Source organism: Danio aesculapii, chromosome 3, assembly GCF_903798145.1.
Source record: "Danio aesculapii chromosome 3, fDanAes4.1, whole genome shotgun sequence".
NCBI lineage: Eukaryota > Metazoa > Chordata > Actinopteri > Cypriniformes > Danionidae > Danio > Danio aesculapii.
This window is the reverse complement of record NC_079437.1, coordinates 21875202-21897262: the sequence shown is the minus strand read 5'-3', so window position 1 is coordinate 21897262 and position 22061 is coordinate 21875202. Positions and strand designations below refer to the sequence as shown.

Sequence of the window (22061 nt, the reverse complement as noted above, 5' to 3'; positions counted from 1 at the left end):
CTTTGAACGTGGCATGGTTGTTGGTGCCAGATGAGCTGGTCTGAGTGTTTAAGAAACTGCTAATCTACTGGAATTTTCACGCACAACCATCTCTAGGTTTTACAGAGTAAAAAAGTGAAAATATCCAGTGAGTGGCAGTTCTGTGGGCACAAATGCCTTGTTAATGCCAGAGGTCAGAGGAGAATGACCAGACTGATTTCAGCGGATAAAAAGGCAACAGTAGCTCAAATAACCAATCATTACAACCGAATGCACAACACGTCCAACCTTGAGTTGGATGGGCTACAGCAGCAGAAAACCACACCGGGTGATACTCCTGTCAGCTAAGAACAGGAAACTGAGGCTACAATTTGCACAGGCTCACCAAAATTGGACAATAGATGATTGGAAAAACTGGGTTCTGATGAGTCCCCATTTCTGCCACAACATTTGGTAGGGTTAAAATTTGCCATCAACAACATGAACGCATGGATCCATCTTGCATTGTATCAATGGCTCAGGCTGGTGGTGGTGGTTTAGTGGTGTGGGGGATTTTTTTTTTTGCACACTTTGGGCCCATTAATACCAATTGAGCATCATGTCAACGCCACAGCCTACCTGAGTATTGTTGACCATATCCATGCCTTTATGACCACAGTGTACCCATTTTCTGATGGCTACTTCCAGCAGGATAACGCACCTGTCATAAAGCGTGAATCATCGCAAGCTGCTTTCTTGAACATGACAATGAGTTCACTGTACTCAAATGGCCTCTACAGTCACCAAACATCAATCCAATAGAGCACCTTTGAGATGTGGTGAAACGGGAGATTCACATCATGGATGTGCAGCCGACAAATCTGCAGCAACTGTGTGATGCTATCATGTCAATATGGACCAAAACCTCAGGAATATTTCCAGTATCTTGTTGAATCTATGCCATGAAGAATTAAGGCAGTTCTGAAGGCAAAAGGAGGTCCAACCCGGTACTATTAAGGTGTACCTAGTATGTTGGCCGGGGACAGTATGTATTTGTATAGCACTTTTCATAATAATTATTGTTCCAAAGCAATTTTACGAAAGGTGCACATTATTACATTACAATCAAAATCAGAAGCAGGAAAAGTTAAGGTGTTGCACAGGGTGGACACTAAAGCTATCAAGCGTATATACATGGTTCAATGCACTGTTATATAACACAATAAACTTTATGACAAAGCAATATCTATATACAGCACATAATACATTTTTAAAGAAACAATCTGACCACTACAATTATTTAAACCCTTTGTTTTTATTACTAAGACTCCAAAACGTAACAGTTTCAAACCAAAAGTACCAGATGTCATGTAGCCTTGTGTGTGTATGTGTGTGTGTGTGTGTATGTGTGTATGTGTTTGTGTTTATGTGTGTGTGAATGAATGTCAGGCACCTCATCTCCCAGAAGTGCCTCTACGCAGGATTCAGATGCGTCACAGATGGCGGTGAGGTCGTGACCTCCTTCCAGTGCCAAAACCACACGTCCACCAGCCAACTTCATCAACTGCTTAGTGAGATGACCGAAGCCTACGAAAAGAGACAGGAGCATGCTGGGTAATTCATGAACTAGAAACCACAGTGTACTGTAGGTTAGGAGTGAAAAAGACTAATCCAAGTACTTATGAGGATGACATTCAAAGCAATGATCCAGAAGAAATGCATAGCTTTTATCTGTGTAATACAATTAGGGGATACTAAAAAAAAAAAACATTTCTGCAATCTGACCTCTCGCATTTACTCACATTTGGCGGTGACGTTGTATCCGCCCAACGGCGACTGGTGGCCCTCCACAGCATCGAAACCAGCTGACACCAGCACCACATCTGGGGAGAACTCATTGGCAATGGGCATCACCACCGTTCTACAAGCACAAACCATTTTTCAAGAGTTTTAGTGTAGTTTACTAAATGTTTTTACCTTAAATTTACCTTTCCATTAACCATTTAGTTATCTGTATGTGAAACTATATATATTTGGCAACTATAAGAAATGAAACTAAAACATTACAAAAAAAAAAACAATATTCATGAAGTAAAAACTGACTATTTACTTTATAAAGCTAATGACTGACGATTTGTGACTATTTACTTTATTAGCTAATATTAAGGTGACCATCTCTTCATGTTTGAGCATTGGAAAACAAATGCTTGCTCTGGTAATCTTTAATTAAAATCAGAATATGTGCTAATGTTCTGGAATGGCACCACTACTCCGATTGCAGCACTTTGGAGAAATCTAAAATACCATTTTGTGGGTATTTACCATTTATACCATATATACCATTTTGCATCCTTATGGACATATTTGATGTTTTCAATTCGTTTTTTTATGTTTATTTTGGCTGTTTTAATGAAAACAGTATACATTTTTTCAAAAATATGTATATTATTAAATATTTAATACTATATATTTATCATGTTTTCCGGTTTAACACTTTGAAACTACAACATTTCATCCCAGCACAAAGTCAACATTTCATTTAAGCACAAAGTCATGCATTCTTTGTTAGCAGGTGTGGTGGTAAAAATCATTTTAATTATTACTAAAACTTTGAGTTATATAAAACTTCATAGAAACATCATATATTAAGAAACATATTACTTCCTAAGAAAAGATGTTACAAAAACATTTTACAATGATCATTCAGAAGGTGGTCATCTGCTTTTAAACATATGCATTTAATAAGTGTAAATCCTGAAAGCCATATCTTGATCTTCAGAGAAGGATAACTCTAAAGAGACTTGGGTGTCATCTGTGACAAAGTGGGTCTTGAAGCAGGGGAAAGAAGATAAAACCTGGTGTCTGATTAGCCTGTGTGTCGCACTCTGCAGTAACCGGTGTTCCTGTATGACTGTCGGATCTATTCTTTACAAAGAATAAAATCCTTTAGAAGTAAACCTTGTAAGACTCTGTCTCTTTTTTTGAAATTGCCACGACAGCAGGCTTACATTTTTTTACAATAGTTTGGCCTCTGGAGCAAATAGACACTTTTCCCCCCTATTTTCTACTATTGAGCACTGCAGAGCAAATTAATTAATGTTATGTAATTATAATTATGCTGGTGAGTTGATTATGAATGTGTATAAGTATGAACGGTCGTTTTGTTTTTTGTTTTGTTATGTGAGGAAACGAAAAAAAATAACAATACATTAAAATGAATGCTGTTACTGATCATTGACTTATCCAAGATTAATAATCCAAAATAAATGGATAAATGTGTAAACAAAATGTCATCTACTGAAATCTATTTAAGCGAAAGTGTAAAAAAAGTCCTAATACATAGTTTCAAGAGTTTCTGAAAGTGAGGTTAAATCTTGCATCAGCTTTCATATCTCTATTATTGACAGACAGGAAGTGCAGATGTCACCTGAAGGCGGTCAGATACTCCACGTCACCCATAGGTGGCTCTACTCCACCTGTCCAGGCAATGTTGACATTAAAGCCTTCTCCTGGACCCACACCTACCTGCAGAGCAAGCCACGAGGAAAAACAATGACGACTTTAGTCATACGCCACACAATAACGTCACTTTTCAAAGTGATGGAAATGTTGTTACCTCCTCAGGAGCGCCACTGCCAGGGAAGAAGTTGCCATCGTCATAACGGTGCAGAGAAATATATAACACATTGGGGTCATTATAGAAAGCCTGCTGGGTCCCGTTTCCATGATGGATATCCTATGAAAAGAATTGAGTAGTCTGATTTAGGTATTCTGTAAACATGTCGATGAGAATTAATTAAACTTAAAAAAAAAAAAAAACACAAACTGCTAAAAAAAAACACACTAAAACATTGAATAACATTACAAAATTCCCTGCTCCATGAATGCATCCAGAGGCCAGGCACTGATGTTGGACCAAGTTGCAATCTCTGCTCTAATTTTTCCCAAATGTGCTCAATTGGGTTGAGTTCAGGACTCTGTGCGGACCAGACAAGTTCCTTCACAGCCAAAACACTCATCCATGTATTTATGGATCTTGATTTGTGCTCTGGTGGGTAGTCATGTTAGATTAAAAAGGGGTCAGGGAATTCCATGAAATTGTCCAAAATGTCTTGGTATGCTGAAGCATTAAGAGTTCCTTTCACTGGAACTGAGTTCATCCCAACCCCTGAAAACCAACGCCACACCATCATTCCTCCACCAAATTTTACATTTGGTACAAAGTGGTCAGACAAGTACAATTCTACTTGCAACCACCAAACCTAGGGTTGTCCATCAGATTGCCAGGCAGAGATTCTGACTCCAAACTGCTCTAGAATCCAGTGGCACCATGTTTTACACCAGTCCATCCTACGCTTTGCATTACACTTGGTGATGAATGGCTTGAATGCAGCTGCTCAGCCATGGAAACCCATTCAATGAAGCTCTCTACACACTGTTCTTGAGCTAATCTGAAGGCCACACAAACATTTAAGGTCTGAAGCTATTGAGCCTGAAGAAAGCTGGTGACTTCTGTGTACGACTATACTCCTCAGCATGCACTCGGTTATTCTACCATTGTGTGGCTGAGTTGCTGTATTTCCCAATTGCTTCCATTTTGCTATAAAACCACTAACCCCTGACAGTGGAATATTTATTAGGAAAGATCACAAATGTACTCATTGCACAGGAAACAGCTTAGTAATTACATTAATACTGATCATTGCGCATCACAAGTGGCTGTGTATTGCATGGACATCCTTAACTCACCCAGTCTATGATGAGGATTTTGCCCACACCAAGTTTCTGCTGCAGGAGTTTGGCAGTGATGGCGACTGAGTTGAAGAAACAGAAACCCCTGCCAAGACACACACACACACAAAGAGAAGTGAAGTCGTATATATGTGAACACTCATAAATGATTCATCCATCTAGATATCAAACATCCGAACACCCAAAACTCACATCAATGCATAAACGTCCCCACACTGAGAACACTGGATACATGTTTAAGACCAAGAATGATTTTTATGAATGGCTTTTTACAATCTATGCATATCAGTGCTACAATTAGCATTATAGCACACAATATTTATTTCAGTTTAACATTGATGATCTGTGGCCACCGCAGTCAAACTGACGCTCCTGTTTTTTTTCTCTACAAGAATTTTATTTATTTAGTTTTTCAAAATGGGAGACTTTTCAAACTCATTTCAACAAAGCTAAAAAAGCATGAAAAAAGTTCAGATGATAAGGAGCTTCAGTAGAACAACACTGAACTGCAGGTCAGACGAAATTTTGTCAGGCTAAATGTCAGAGAAAATCACTCTTCCTGTACTGTCAGCCATTATTACTGCACTCATAGGGCGTGCTCTGAAATTGCATGCATAAATATAGTAGTGCGTGCTGCAATATTAAAACACGACTAAAATTATGAGCATGCAATGCCATAGTTAATCATTAGTTAAGTCATGAAGTTGGCAAAAAAATTCAATTAAAGACGCAGTTAAACTGTGCTTGATAGCTCTCAGTTGTGCTATAACGTTGAATGGCTACAATCAGATTACATATTAGAAAAACGAAAACAATTCCATCATCAAAGGTCGTAAAAACATGCCATTAAACTAATAGATTAAAAATATTCTGTCTATACATTTATTTGAAGACTCAAAATGTAAAATTATTGCAAAATAAAAATAAAACTGGGATTGATTGTAATTAATTTTTAGAAAAAAAAGTCTAATTACTGTTTTTTTGTAATGATCAACAGCACTGCAAATATAGATTTAGAATAGACAGTGGTGTAAAGTAACACATTACAAATACTTAAATTACTGTAGAGTACTTTTTCTCAGAAATTGTAATTTACTATAGGTTTAAAATGCGTACTTTTACTTTCCTTTGAGTACATTTTTAGTCTTGAGCCTTTACTTCAACCTGCAGTCTCTACTTAATTTTTTTCTTGTCTATGAAATTGGCTGAGTAGAAAAATCAGTCCTTCGATTCCAGTCCAATCAAATAATAATAATTTTGCATCATAATGAACAAGACATGTTTGGAAAGTGTCCAAGATGTCCAAAACTTTTACATGCAATCACCCAATAGACTTTAGTCTGTTTAGACTGAATGTCACTGATGAGCAGATGACGGATGTCTACTGTTTGATGACATGAAATCATCAAAGGGCCTTAAACAATAACTAAACGCACTACAGAATTTTACGTTTTCACATACATGCACAAACTGCATGTAAACGCATCAACATATCACAGTGTAATACTCGCTACTCGTGAGTACTTTTAAAAGGGCTACTTTTTACTCATGCTTTGAGTAATATTTACAACAGATACTTTTACTCGCACTACATTTTGGGGCAGGCAATGGTACTTTTAATTGAGTATGATTTTTCTGTACTCTTTCCACCACTATGAACAGAATGGAATACAATGTTTAAGAAATAGATTTTTTGTAAATTAGCTCTACAATATTCTATAAAAAACACTATGTAAAAACATATTTTCTAAAAACTACTTAAAAAGCTCCAGCTTTAGTAATTTACATCAATCTTTTTTTTTTTTGCAATTGTACTTGAATACACAACATATAAAACATGACATCTGAAAAAAAGAATCAAAATGGAGTTCTGTTTCTGGAATCTAAACTGACAAATAAACTCTTTATATATAAATCACACTAGTGAAAGCGTCATTTTATAAGACTTACATCGCGGTGGATTCCTCAGCATGATGACCAGGAGGACGGACCACTGCGAAACCATTCTGTTCATCAGACATAAACAGAAGAGAAGGAAGATGAAGACTACATAAGCACATGTGATCTAATACAGGCAATGAATATTTATAGCAGAACATCAAATAAACATGAAGCTGTGGTAGGAGAAGTGAAAATGAACCTTCAGCTCCCCAGCGGCAACTTTAAATGCCAGCTCAATGACGCAGCCGACGGCCATCCGGACGGCTCCCGATGAATGCATCTCGTTCCACACTGTGTCACTGTCCACCTAGGGGAAAATATCCCATGTTCAGTATCAATATACATTATTACACTGAACTACTGTCACAAAATGATGAGCTTACAATTTATCCTGCTTACTTTCTCAATAAATGCCCATATTTTAAAGGAGACAATTAATCAGTGCTAAATTATTGATTAATTAATGAATGTGCTTACAATACAATTGAGTTTGGTTTAGAGTTAGCTGCATGTATTTATGAAAAATCTATAGTATATTAGTTTAGTAAGTAACTGGAACACATTCAACAAGAAAATTTGAAGTTTTCAATTATAATATAGATATTAAAATGAGAAAAAACCCCACCAAAATCAGTTAGTTACATATAAATTAGCTGATTATGTTTACTATTAATAATGGTTTAGTTATAACTACACCAAATAATCCTAATTAATTATTACTGCTTTTATTATTCAATGACTTTATACTTTAATATACATATCACATATTTATATATACACTACCGGTCAAAAAATTGGGGTCAATAAGATTTTTAAATGTTTTAAAATAAGCTTCTCCTGCTCACTAAGGCTGCATTTATTTAATCAAAAATACAGTAATAATTATAAAATTGTGAAATGTTATTGCACTATAAAATAACTGTTCAAAAGTAGATTATCATTTAATTTAATCATTTATTCCAGTAATTTTATAAATGAACTTTCAGCTTCATTACTCCAGTCTTCAGAGTCACATAATCCTTCAGAAATCACTCTAATATTAATTATCATTGTTATTGTTATTATTATTTTTAATGGTAATAGTAATAAAAGCAATAATGACTGGAGTAATACTTTCATTTGAAAATACATACAATAAATAACAAATAAATCTTTAATAAATAAATATGTAACAATTCAACTTTTTTTTTTACATTTAATAAATGCTGCCTTGATAAAAAAAATAATATTCTTTAAAGAAAAAAAAAACATGAAAAAAACTGACCCCAAACTTTTGATTGGTAGTAAAACAACAAAAACAAACAAAAAAAAACATACATACATACATACATACATACATACATACATACATACATACATACATACATACATACATACATACATACATACATATATATATATATATATATATATATATATATATATATATATTTATATATATATATATATATATATATATATATATATATATATATATACACACACACACACACACATATATATACACACACACACAAACACACACAGTGTCTCAAAAAAAAAAACAAGCAATAGTATATCATACAAAAATTAGACTGCTTTTCATACCACAGGAATACGAATGACTAAATTTCGTACAGGAATAACAGGGCAATCTGTGCATTAGATTAATCCTTTTATTTACACTCCTTGGCGATGACGTAATGATGGCGTAATGATGAAGCATTTATTTTTAGCTGTGCAAGTCTTAAATAACAATAGTGTTTTCGAATGAAGATAAGAGTTTGATCAAAGGTTTATGAGAACTGAAAAGTTACAGTGCTTCACGATTTCTTTGTGAATTTCCGACTAAAAACTGGACAAAAGGTGGATTGGATTTCTCGGTTGGAAAATTGGAAAATCAACAAGAGTTTTATTTCAATTCCTTCATTACATCATTATATAATTATAAATATATAATTATATTATTAATACTTCATTTCTTATTGTTTTAATCTTTCCCCTTTTTAATCTCTCTTCTGTATTTCTAATATTTCTGATGTTGTAAAGCACTTAGGATATTTTTTGTGGTTGTATTAAACATGCTATAAGTAAACATGAACTAATAAACATGCACAGCTACATGGATTGCACATTACATTGAACTCTTTATTAAATGAATAAGTTTAATGAAAAGACATATAACCATACCCCAATGCCTCCACACGGCAGGACAGCATACATTTTCTGACTTATTGGACCTAAAAAAAAACAACAACAAAAAAAAAAACACTTGAATCTGAAAGTCTGACATGAACAAGTGTTATATTTAACCCACATCTGTTGTTCACACTTTATCATCTATTGAGATAATGACATAATTGGCTAAATCAGTCTTGAGGATCTTCACTAGATGAGGCTGACGCAACCATCATCTGTCTCACTGTCTACAAAGAGCACTCAAGGTCAAAAACAGTGTGCACTACTTCAAAAAAGTGTGTCTCATGTGGAAGTGATGGCAACTCTGTCCACAGCTGAACCTTCACACACACACACAGTTGTTGGCTGGTGAGTCAGAAGCGGAGGTGGGCGAATGTCTAGGACCTAAAAACAGCCCAGGCGTCTGTCAGAGGAGGTTTGCTTAAGCAGCCCATCAGATCGGAAGAAAGCAAGTCAAGGAGAATCCTCTGGTGTCCTGAAATCAAACAAAGAGCGGCTCAAACGCACCTAAAAGTTTCTTGCTGTCCAGCTTCTGTCGGTTGAGTGGACTGGTGCCATAGAGCAGCGTGTGATACTCTGAATGGACGGTCTGGATCTCATCTAACGTGGCCTTCCTTCCCCTGATCCTCTGTGCACGAATAAACAGAGAGAGAACATGAAGATAATGTCAGTGACCTATAAAACAGAACAAGGACGCCACAGTCATTTGATGAATTATTTTGACAAGACTACATCATGGCCTTTCCAGGTTTTTGTTGTGATTTTAAAAATGGGTTTATTCAGGTTATTATTAATTGAAGAGAATTTGACTCGAAAGTACTTTACGATTCTTGTAATTTATTTCCAATGACCTGTTTAGGCTTGGTAAAAACTATTTTCAATTGTCATGGTATTTTCAGGTTTTGAAGGTTGAAAACCCTTAAATTAAATTGTAAAGAATGTAAAATTTAAATCTAATAAATAATTTATAAAATACAGAACATATAAGATAATATCAGGTTTCATACACATTTTTACTTTTCCAGGACTTTTAAGTCAATTTTCACGACCTAATGTTTCATGTAATGTCTGCATATATGTGGTAAATCATAAGAAACCTTTACATTTATTACAGCATATCATAAAACACGTAATAGTTTAAATTTATTTTTATATCTATGTCAAATAGATGATGCTTACACAGCACTAATATTGTGAGAGCATGTTTTTGGCCAAGAAAAGAAAAGTAGTAAAAACAACTAACCTCCATTCTAATATACAGATATTTGTCAAACTAATTTTAGATAATCTTAATAGTTCGTTAAACTAGTAATAGTAGGTAAAAGTACTTCTATTATAAAGCCGCGATCACACTGCACTTTTCGTTCTATAGACTTCCATTTATAAGCATGCGAATGCAGCAGCCCAAAAACGCAAGCACATGCAACAAGCTTCACTGCATTCTAAAGTTCAAGATAAATTGTTGCCTGCGAAATCACATCAGGTGATTGAGTGAGACCAATAGGAGATAATATAAAATAAGAAATTTAAAATATGGAGCAATCGCTCACTTTTATTAATGTCTAATCATATTGTTTAACCCCGCCCCTTTTTGCAGTGCCATACAACAGAATTTTGCAAGCACAAGCTCTAGACTACTCGCAGCTTAAGTCGCTTTGGACAAAAATGTCTGCTAAATTACTAAATGTAAATGTAATTTCCATTAATTTTCCAAAACTTTGTGGGTTTTTCTGTTTTTTCAAAACTTTTCCAGGTCTGGAAAATGCCATGTCAATATTCCATGACTTTTTCAGGTTTTCCATTAACATTATTTATCTGTATGTGGCTTTTCTTGGACTGTCAGAAGCCATAGAAATAAAAAATATAAAAGAGGAAATGCGCTGGGACCATTGATTTTGTATACATCCCTCAAAATGGTCTATACTACACCATTTAAAGTGTGGATGTTTGGATGTGGTTGTTCAAATTCTCCTGTGCCTCTATTACTGATTTATACTTATTAATTTGAAAGATTTCCTATTATTATCAATGTTGAAAACAGCTGTGCTAACATTTGTCTTATTTTTAGCACAAAATTGCGATTTCTTTCCAGGATTCTGTGACAGAAAATAAACAAACGTCTTTGTCATCTTTATTACTGCCTACCATATTGAAAAATATTACGACAGCAATTTACATCAAATCAAATAATAATAAAATGATATTTAATAAATCATGTGTAATATTTCTATACTAACCCCAAAAACTTAACGGGCCCTGCGTATGAGGAAAAAGCTTGTTGATTGTCTCTTGCTGTTCCTCTACCCTTCCAGCAGGTGGCGCCTCAAACTCACCTCACAGCGGCCCAGCAGTCCTGTTTCCTGCAGCCTGGACCAAACGCTCTGAATGCGACCCGCGTGTTCAGGATGAATGTTGGTGTTTCCACACATGCACTGGTGCTTCAGCATGAAGGTGTCGTACACTAGCCCTGCACAGTCAGTGACCAAATATCCAAGTCTTATCAATATCAATTCCATGTGCTATAGCTTCAAAAGATTTTCACATTATTATTACCTGTCGTAAAGAGATGCTTAATGGGCACCTCGTTCAGCGTTGTTCCTTTAAGACTGGAGGTGACAGGGGACGACTGAGCCCTTCCCAGGGGTCTGTGGGGCATTCCTGTGATGGACAGAGAGGCCTGGAACACGTTGAGCTGCTGCACATGCTGCTGGTCCAAATACTGAGGGGAAACAACAAACAACCTTCGTTCAGCACAGCTCAGTTTGTACCGTTCATAACTTAGTTCATGATGAACCAGTTTCTGTTCGGCTACAGAATTGTATTTATTCACTGTATTTATATGATTTACGCAACAATAAAAAAATAAATCTTATTTAAAATATTTGCCTTTGTTTCTAGTCTAAATATCTACATTTCAAAGCCAAAACAAGAGTATTTAACTCACCCCACTGGCAGATACTTTTTGCTTAATACTTTTGCTCTTAATTTTGCCTTATTTCATCTGAATTTTAAAACAAAGCATTATTTTTACCTAATCTAAGATTTTTGTTTTAGATATTTCTACTAGAAATGAGATAAAGCAATGTAAAATAAGAATTTTTTTTGCATTGCAATCGTTTAATTTCTGTACCTGAATACTGTTAGACTGACCAGAAAACCATTAAATAGTGCTATTCAACCATCTTGTGAAACTGTATTTACATCACAATATTTATCACAGAAAAAGAAAATATCGCAATATCAGATATATCCAGTATTGTGCAGGTCTAGTTTAAATTCATTTTATAGATGCCTTCGAACCTGGAAAACAATATCATGGAAATAATCCAAAAATTGTAATACTGTAGATGTATAATGTGGACTGCTATGGAATTTGGCAAAGTTTAAATAATAAAACAAATAAATTAAAAAAAAATAATTAATTAATTAAAGTAAAGTAAAGCAGAGCTGCAAACTTAATAAAAATCATGATGTGCAGGATTGTGAATATTCAAATCTTAAATCTTTTAAAAAAATATTACATCTAATAAATTTATTGCATATTTATTTGAAGAAAAAAACTTACATCAATATCACAGGATTTCTAAATATAATTAGTCGTATAATTAGTATAATTAGTATATATATATAAATATATATATATACATACACACACACTGAATAAGTTTTCAGATTGTTTATAAGACTGTTTATAAGATTTAAATTGTTTACAAATGCTTTAAAAATATATATTAAAAATATTATTAAAAATCTTACATTTAATAAATTATTGCATATTTATTTGAAGAAAAAAAACTTACATCAATATCACAGGGTTTCTAAATATAATTAGTCATATAATTAGTATATATATATATATATATATATATATATATATATATATATATATATACATACATACACACACACTGAATAAGTTTTCAGATTGTTTATAAGACTGTTTACAAGATTTAATTTGTTTACAAATGCTTTTTAATGACCAAGAATCATTATTAACCAAATAAATAAAGGAAAACAATGGAAGAAAAACAGAATTTGATTAAAATAAAACAATATAAAATTGGGACTTCATACTGTAGGTCCCAATTTGAGCTTAATGAATGGGCTTATTCTAAAGTCTGATAAAATAATGGGGCCATTCAACTTAAAAATAAACCTTAGTCACAAAAGATTCCCAGCTGAGATCAATCAGGAACATTTACACAGTCAAAACACTTCAGAATGAACATGAATATTAGCACAAATCACAAACTCGTGTCAGATTTTGACAGCAGAGGGAATTCATATCAACAACAAGTCTAACAATAGTGTCTGATTGTGTGAGACTGTGTGTTTACTAACATTAAATTGAAAACTATTGTTATATTTTTATCTAAATAATTAAATATGTTAAATCACTAAAATAAAATATAAAAAGCTTTAACTTGAAAGAAAAATATAGATTAAGGACTACAACTGACAAATAAATGAAAAAAAAAGACAATTAAAATAAAAAAGCAGAAATAAAATATTAAATATTAAAAAATAATATTAATAGCCCTAACTAATAAAACAGATGAAATAAAAGAACTCAAATTTAAATGAAAAGCTCAGTCAAAACTATTAAACATTAAAATAGTACACAAGTGATACTAAAAATAACCCTGGAGTGCATGTGTGTCGCGTAAGCTAAGATCGTAACAGACTAAACACCAGTCCGAGCACACGATCTGGATCATCTCACACACAGAAACCCAGCGTTTGCCAAAAATCTGAAAGTATCCTGCAGTAAACAGCCGGAGAGTCTGCTCTACATCAGATGAGCAGGAGAGTGTGTGTTTGCGTGAGACCCTGATGCAGTACAACGTGCGATGGAAGCACATGCAAGAGGATGGTGTTCATTTTAATTGTTTCTTGCACAAGACCTTGAGGTTGGAGGTATGCCACAAACACAAAAATATCCACAATTCCCTTCTTCATGCCAAACACTATGCAAAAAACCACAGGTGAATGGTGTAAAAAACAATTATTAAATAGTTATTATCATACTTGCTGAGTTGATACTGTTGATTATTAAGAGTTTTCTAAAATGTTGTTTAGGGAGACCCCTCCTCTCTCCCCACCTCATCACACACCAAGCTAAAATACTATAAATTCTGAGTCTGCCTCACACAGGATAGTGGGCTTAACAAACCACCTGTAGAAAACATACTCATTCATCTCACTGACACATTAACCAACACAAATACTCTACTTTTATGAAGTGTGCTTCACACAGGTGAGTGGGCTTGACAAACCACCTGTTGAAACTTTCTCTCTCTCAAAAACAAAACTCTAGCACGCTTACTCTAGCACTAAATTCTCTGAGCACAAACAAGTTACTTTGTATAGTTAGCACTTTGTGTGTGTATTGCCTCTTCTTGTTGAATTGCTGAATGCCTCCTCAGCGGTAAGTTGCTTTAGTCAAAAGCGTCTGCTAAATGACTTAAGGCTGATTTATACTTCTGCGTCAAGTGACCGGCGCGACCCATGGTGCCTACCTTGCACGTAGCCGTTCATTTATGCTTCTGCGTGCTGTTTGTGTTGCTCTGCAATAACACTTCCGAAACGCTTGCTGGCAGTGGGCTTTTATGTTCCTCTGTATTGTGTTTCTTAGTGTTTTTCTAAACGTTACTTTAATGTACAAGTAGCTAAAACCCGCTCCTTCAGAGGTGGGAAATAGCAGATGAAAAATAGCAGGCAAAAACTTTAATCATAAGGTAAACACAAAACAACAGTTTCCATCTAGACCTACTTCACGCGACTCGACACTTGTAAACACTCACTCCAACAGGTTTGCACGGCTCTGAGTCCTGCCCACACTGGTCACAGCTACCAAGCCGACCAATCACAGAGCTTGCTTTACACGTCGTTGCATCAGCCACGATGAGGCATATGCGATCGCGCGAAGGTTGCACCGGAGCATATGCATGCTTTTGACGCAGAAGTATGAATTAGCCTTAAATGTAAATGTTGTTTAAAAGGTTAAGTAGGATTGAGACCTAGTGGTTAAACTAGGTATTGCAGTCCAAATTCAAAATATTGGATAGTTTTTATTGTTCACATGGCCCTGCCTCTTCCGACTTGATGCAAGCTCAGGTTGCCAGATTGATGACACCAATAGGAACGAGTGTGCCTGATGATGTAAGATGAACAGATATCATTTACGATTGTAAAAAGTATTGTTTGTGAATAAAAAAAAAAAACCACCTCATGAATCTGCATCTCATTTTAAGGTTGCTATGGTCCTTAAGAGATAAATGTTTTTGGCCATGGCCACATATATTGAAGAAGCCTGCAAGACTGAAAAATTTCATTCGAATTCTGAACATAATTGGGTAAACTGGCTGTGGGCGAGGTTACAAACATACAGAATGCACATTTTAATTAAGAATAACTGACTTTAGAATATTTTTCGGCATGTTTCTTTCAGCCATGACTTTGCAGTATTGAGCACGTCGTTCCATTACTTCAGGATTATAATCTTCATAGATGGCAATTGGTTTGCCTTGATATTGTAGCTTGCCTCACTTTTTACGTGCCTCGCAAATGACTTTATCTTCTAGCTGGTATCAAAGAAAGCGGACCACAACTGGCCTTGGTCTCTCCCCTGGTTTCGGTTTGGCGATGAGGGATCTGTGTGCAGGGTAGAGCTTCGGGATGGGAAGGTAAAATCTGATCACCACAAACTTCAAAATGTAACCCGGAGAAAATTTTTGTTAGCCATAGACCAGGGGTGTCAAACTCAGTTCCTGGAGGGCAGCAACTATGCACAGTTTAGTTCCAACCCTGCTCCAACACACTTACCTGTAGTTTTCGAATAAGCCTTAAGGACTTAATTAGTTTGATCAGGTGTATTTCACTAGGTTTGGAACTAAACTATGCAAGCCCTCTATCAACTCAGGCATGTTTAGCATTTTTTTTTTTACATTAAGTCAGAAAAGAGTAGGTGGGGTTTTGAGTGAATAAACGAAACGGAGCAGGGCAAGAGATACACGTCTTAAATAACTGCAAAGATATTATGGTATTTTTATGTTTTATAACAGTTAAAAACTTACAGCACATTGAAATATACAAATGCTACAATGCTTAATTACACATGCACTAATTCGCAGAAATTAACTTGAAGTCACTTTATGACAGAGTAATAAAGGTTTTTACAGTGGGGATGTTGAGTGTTTACTTTATTACTCGCACTCCATAATTCGGAAAATACTGCGAACAGCAGGAAAGAACAAAAACTTTCTGCAGAATAACTAGTAATCGGTCATAATCAGTCAGCTTACATATCACATATCACTCGGTGAATATAAATATCAATAAAACTCTAAAATCTGTCACATGTAAGAGAGATTTGTATTGTAAAAATATGTAATATTTTAAAATATTGTAAAATCAGGGTTTCTGCAGGTTTAATCAGGTCGAATTTAAGACTTTTTAAGACCCTTAAAAATTAATTATGAATTAATATTTAGACTTTTGCAGAGCTAAACACTAATTATTATTTCTAATGGTCCGGTCGATTGCCAAAAAATTCTATGTAATTATTTCTTAGCGACGTATTTTAATGTGTCAAAACAAGAAAATTCTAGTTGTATACTTGTTTTTAACAATGTTTTTTAATGACAAGATTAACATAGTTAAAAGTATATTTATTATGGAGACAATGAAATAAATAATCAAAATCATATACATTTGTTGGCATTTGGTCCAAATTGATTGAGTATAATGTATCATGTAAATTAATATGTTGCTCTCATATTACCATGAGGAATGGTGTAATTGTTATTAGTTTTCTTTCCCTGATTAAGGAATATAATTTGGAGAAACATCTATTGTAATGTCGAACATCTATTGTAAATTGTATCTCTTTGTAATAAAAAAAATGTTTTATTAAGATGGATTGTTGGTGATTGGATGGATGTCACTCCAATTGGGTACTTAAACAGAGGAAAATTAAGACTCGTTTAAAATGATTTAAGAAGGTACAAGATAATATTTCAGTAAATTTAAGACTTTTAAGGCCTAAAACCCTGAAAATATGCATTGTATTTACACACTAAAATTGCTAAAGCACAAGAAAACACTTTATTTTGGATGAGTTCTTTAAATTATACTGAAAAACACTTCATAAAAAGCCAAATAGCCCAAAACCGAAGGGAAAAATGGTGTTTCTGCTGGTAGTGTCTTCAGCATGCAGCATCTCTCTCTTTCTCTCTATGGCAGGTGACGGGGGCTCAATTTGTATTCAAGACACTCAGGCAGACAAGTAGAGGCATTCACACACACAAGGACGTAGGTGGAGGTGTTTTAATGAGTAGGAAAGGCCAGCGAGGGTCTGTGACTGACCGATGTGACAAGGGGTGTTTGGGATATCGCTGCCTCAACAGTGACTGCATGTCACCTCATAACAGACACACACGCGAGCACACACTGCGGCGTGTCACGTCACCCCGGTGGGCTGCGATTGGGTGTGCAGTGCAGGGCAGCAAAGGCAGGCGGGGTCCGGAGGAGGAGATGAATCACCAAGGAGAGATGAGTCAGAGACGCTCCATTCATGGGGGAGTGAATGTGTAGATATGTGTGTGTGTGTGTGTGTGTGTGTGTGTGTGTGTGTGTGTGTGTGTGTGTGTGTGAGTTTGCCGCTGCGCGAGGAGGATGCAGTCTGAATTCTAATGCCGTGCTCTTTTGAAATATTTTTCTCAATGATTGCAGGCAGGCAGAGCGAGCGAGCGCGGGGAGGAGGGTGTTGCTCTTCTTTCAATAACTCTCTCTTTCTCTGCCTCTCATTCACTCTCACTCATTCATTTGTTTCTCCTTCCTCTCGCACAACAGCGGTTTGTGTGTTTGTGGGGTCTGTGTTAAGATCAAAATGAGCTCCTCTGGAGAATCAAATCTGCCTGGATGGCATGCAAATGAATTGGTTGGAATACATAACGAACTGAATCACTTCACTGGTGCTAGCTAGCTATCTATATATATATACACACACACACACACACACACACACACACACACACACACACACACACACACACACACACACACACACACACACACACACACACACACACACACATATATATATATATATACATAATAAAAATTTCCGATTTATTCAAGTTTTACAAAAGATGCACATTTTTACTACATTACAGTCAAAATCAGAGAAGTTAAGGAGTTGTGTATACACATTACCTGACAAAAGTCTTGTTGCCTATTAAAATTTTAGGAACAACAACTAATAACTTGACTTCTAGTTGATCTTTTAAAAGGCAAAGGCCTCTAGATTACACTTATTTTACCAAAATAAAATATGATCATGCCTTGATTTTTAATTATTTAATTAGGACAGTAAGGTCTGACATCTGGATTGGCAAAGAAAGCGTTCTTGCAGGACTCCCAGAGTTCATCAAGATTCTTTGGATTCATCTTCAATACCTCCTTCTTCATCTTACCCCAGACATGCTCAATAATGTTCATCTCTGGTGACTGGGCTGGCCAATCCCGAAATAACTTGACCTTTTTTGCTTTCAGGAACTTTGATGTGGAGGCTGAAGTATGAGAAGGAGCGCTATCTTGCTGAAGAATTTGCTTTCTCCTGTGGTTTGTAATGTAATGGGCAGCACAAATGTCTTGATACCTCAGGCTGTAATGTTGCCATCCACTCTGCAGATCTCTCGCACGCGCCCATACTGAATGTAACCCCAAACCATGATTTTTCCTTCCCCAAACTTGACTGATTTCTATGAGAATCTTGGGTTCATGTGGGTTCCAATAGGTCTTCTGCAGTATTTGTAATGATTGGGATGCAGTTCAACAGATGACTTTTCTGAAAAATCAACCTCCTGCTACTTTTCCAACTAGAAGTCAAGTTATTATTTGGTGCTCTTACAACTGTGATTGATGACAAGACTTTTGTCAGGTAGTGTAGGTTGGACAGTACATAAACATAGTTAACATGAAGTTACAAAAAGTTAACAAAACTACATATAAATATTGGATGAAAAACTATTTATCACTAAATATTTCAGTTGAAGGAAGTAATAAAACCAACAATATGAATTAAATAACACTAAAATAATGCTGATTAGACATGAATGAACATGCTCAGGTTACAGAACAATACTTATAAAATTTTAGGCTAAATACTACGCACAATTGCTTTAAGGAATATTATGAAGTAGCTTTTTAGTAATGTAAAAAAAAGTTGGTACTAAATCCAAAATCCCTAACAATTCTTTGGTACAATTAGTAAGATAAGAATAAACCTGCTAAGTCAAGTCTTAAAGAGCTCAAGCTATTTAAATGTAATACAGTAGTACATTGATTGTATCCCACAGTAAAATCATGGTACATTTTTAGCAAGATAAGAATAAATCTGCTTAAGTGCAGCTCTGTGAACATGAGCTCCTAGACAAAAACTGATTTATTTGAAGTGACATTTACCACTGTTGGCACCACAATGATAAGAAGTGTTTTAGCACTATGATATGTGGTTGCTAAGGTGCTTTGTGTGGTTTGCTAGGCTAGCAAAAACCCACCATAAGTCTTTTCTGGTGCCTTGATGCATGAATTTCATGTCAAACTTTCAAAAATAAGGTAAAGATATTGTTCAACTCAAATTATGAGCAACAGTGGAGGCTAAATGCCTAAAAAGCACTGCTAACTAAACAAACCTTTGCTCCCCCCCCCAATAGATTTCACTGCATCTTCCCATCTAGCAATTATTATCTAGCATCTATCTCACTTCCCCTCTTCTCGCCCGCTCCCCTCCTGCCTCCAGTGGTGAGTCACGAGTGGGAGGAAGAGAAGAGAGCAATCTTCCTCTTTAATCCCTCCTTTTCAGGGGGCGAAAAAGCTGCAATCGCTCTGGTTGAGAGGGATACCCTCGATCTCCAGTCACCAAGCCCCCGCATGTGCGTCCCAGCACTCATCGGGAACTTGCCTACGCACTTAAGCTCTCGAAAAGCTCAGTGACAGAAGCATTGGAAAGACACTGGATCTTAAAAGCAGAACGACTACACAAAATCCACAGAAAACTGGGGCACAGCTGTTTCTAGTACACAACATTCAAACTAATAAGACAAACGACAAATGAAAAGGAAGCTCCTCATGCTTATATGCAGTCACTTTGCTGCCTAGTCACGACTGAAACGCGTTCAACATAAGTTAAAGTAAAAGTTTTAATAGCTTTGCAATGATATTCAAAACAGAACACGTGGAGGGAAGGAGATAGGGATAAATATAGAATGCTGGATACACCAGTTTTGAATGAAATGGTGAACATTGGTTAAAAGCAAGTTTAAAAGCTTAAGAGAGATCCTTGAAAGCTAAAACATGCCAGGTATAAACCCACGACTTTTGAAATGAGTCAAAATAGAAAGAATTTGGGGCAGGACTGGCTATCCATCAGGCCAATAGCAGATGTCTTTAGCACCTCAACAATATAGTGATTATTATTGCAATTTTATGGTGCAGAAATTGCACTCGTCACCTTTAAATTACAAACAAAAACCTTCCAAAAAAGGCAATAAGCTGTAATTTCTCACCTGGCCATAGGGGGCGTCTTCATCACATTCCCTCAGTTCGATTGCTTCATCTTCATCATCTTCTTCCTCCAAGTCACTTTCTGTGCTTTCTCCCTTCAGCGGAGCCAGGTGTTCAGAAGGGGGTGTGGTTTCACCAGAGCTGTCTTTATGTAGCCCCTCCCTTACATGATCAGGCCCCTCCCCTCGCTCGTCCTGCATCTCGGCGGTTTCCGTAAGTTCCTCCTCCGTCTCTTCTGGGTGAGTGGGAGGCTGTCTTGGAAGATCTGTCCCTTTAGAAAGAATCTGAATAGAGATATGGCTCGTTAGCAATGAGTTAAAAAAATGTTTTTTTTTTAATCGCAAGCCAAAAATTAGGGCTGCGTCCAAACTGCCTACTGCTCTGTAGGTACTGCATTTGAATTTAAACATACTACTCGGAAATGTACGTTCTATACAGCATGAATGGAACTCAGACATACTACATTTTTGTCATGATCATGTGACCTACTCGCGTGAGTTGCGCCGCTTCACTCCCATTCATGAATTCTCTCACGGGACATCATGGGATAGTGCAGCATACATTTGATGCACACTCCAGAATCTCGCCGGACATACTACTTGGCTCGCATACTGATTTTAGCGTACTATATAATATGGAAGGATGTGATTTCGGACGCAGCCCCAGTATCTCATCATAGCACTTCCTACCTTGTTCAGCTGGTAGTGTTTCTGTTTCTCAAGGAAGTGCTGGTGCTGCTGTTGCATTACGAGGTGCTGCAGGGCCTGCGGTGTTTGGGGCAGGGGTGCTGACTGTGTACGGCTCAGTGGTCGATGCCTGGGCAACTTGTTCACTGTACGCATGCTGTTGGATACCCGCTCACCCGTTACCAGCGGAGACTGTCCGTACATAGGAACTAGACAATAAAGACAAACAGTGTGAGCTATTGGCAACTCATAGCAAATCAAATCACCTCCTGAGCAAACCAAGAATCGTCATTCATTATGACTGCATGCTTCCAAAAAAACTGTGATGTCTGCTTAATCACTTTTACTAAGTACTATGTTTTAGAGTACCTGCGAGAAGTGCGCTCTGTTGACGAGCTTGCTCCAACAGCAGGACGTGCTGGAGCAGCGAGGAATGGCTACTGTGGCTATTAGAGGCGGTGGGGGGTTCAGGGTCATGGGGTGCCCCGGTGGAAAGGCACGTTGGCAGGGACGATGTGCTGATGAACTTCCCTGTTAGTGCCCCACCTTGACGCAAACTCTGGATTGTCTGCCGCTCAGCCTCCTGCTGGGCACTGAGTTTCTGAGGGGCCTAGAGTATAGGAGAACAGAATGAGTATTTATTCTTTGGACTTGAGAACACTGAGCTACTTCTTTGCATCAAGCTGTTCTTCTACTTGGTTTTATTGTTTGGACCAAGCCAGAACATGATCCATTCAACCCTCTCTCTCAATTCTATCTTTTAAATCAACCAAGTTTTAGGTCTGAAATTTAGCCAAAACCTTGGTATATCAACAAAAGCATCACTGTGAGACATAAGGTGATGTGTCAAATCCTGCAGAATTTAGCTTCAACGTCCCCTAAAACACCTACCTGGAAGTTTCTAGCAATCTTTATCTTAGGGCAGTTGTGTCCAAACTCTGTCCTGGAGTGCTGTTTTTCTAACTGAACCAGCTATTC

The 22061-nt window shown here is 36.4% G+C and overlaps 1 protein-coding gene across 3 annotated transcripts in view; it reads right to left on the bottom strand.

The window, feature by feature from the left end:
• Positions 1–22061, bottom strand: part of hdac5 (histone deacetylase 5) — a 125733-nt gene that overhangs the window by 8873 nt on the left and 94799 nt on the right. For all 3 annotated transcript variants that reach the window (XM_056453369.1, XM_056453368.1, XM_056453367.1), the window contains 14 exons: positions 21453–21693; positions 21087–21292; positions 20400–20681; positions 11383–11548; positions 11163–11296; positions 9337–9457; positions 8821–8870; positions 6851–6958; positions 6661–6716; positions 4708–4795; positions 3575–3694; positions 3386–3483; positions 1761–1879; positions 1412–1545 (listed from right to left, as the gene is read on the bottom strand). In XM_056453369.1, the coding sequence (XP_056309344.1) occupies positions 1412–1545; positions 1761–1879; positions 3386–3483; positions 3575–3694; positions 4708–4795; positions 6661–6716; positions 6851–6958; positions 8821–8870; positions 9337–9457; positions 11163–11296; positions 11383–11548; positions 20400–20681; positions 21087–21292; positions 21453–21693 (1923 nt within the window). The remainder of the gene's footprint in view (positions 1–1411; positions 1546–1760; positions 1880–3385; positions 3484–3574; positions 3695–4707; positions 4796–6660; positions 6717–6850; positions 6959–8820; positions 8871–9336; positions 9458–11162; positions 11297–11382; positions 11549–20399; positions 20682–21086; positions 21293–21452; positions 21694–22061) is intronic.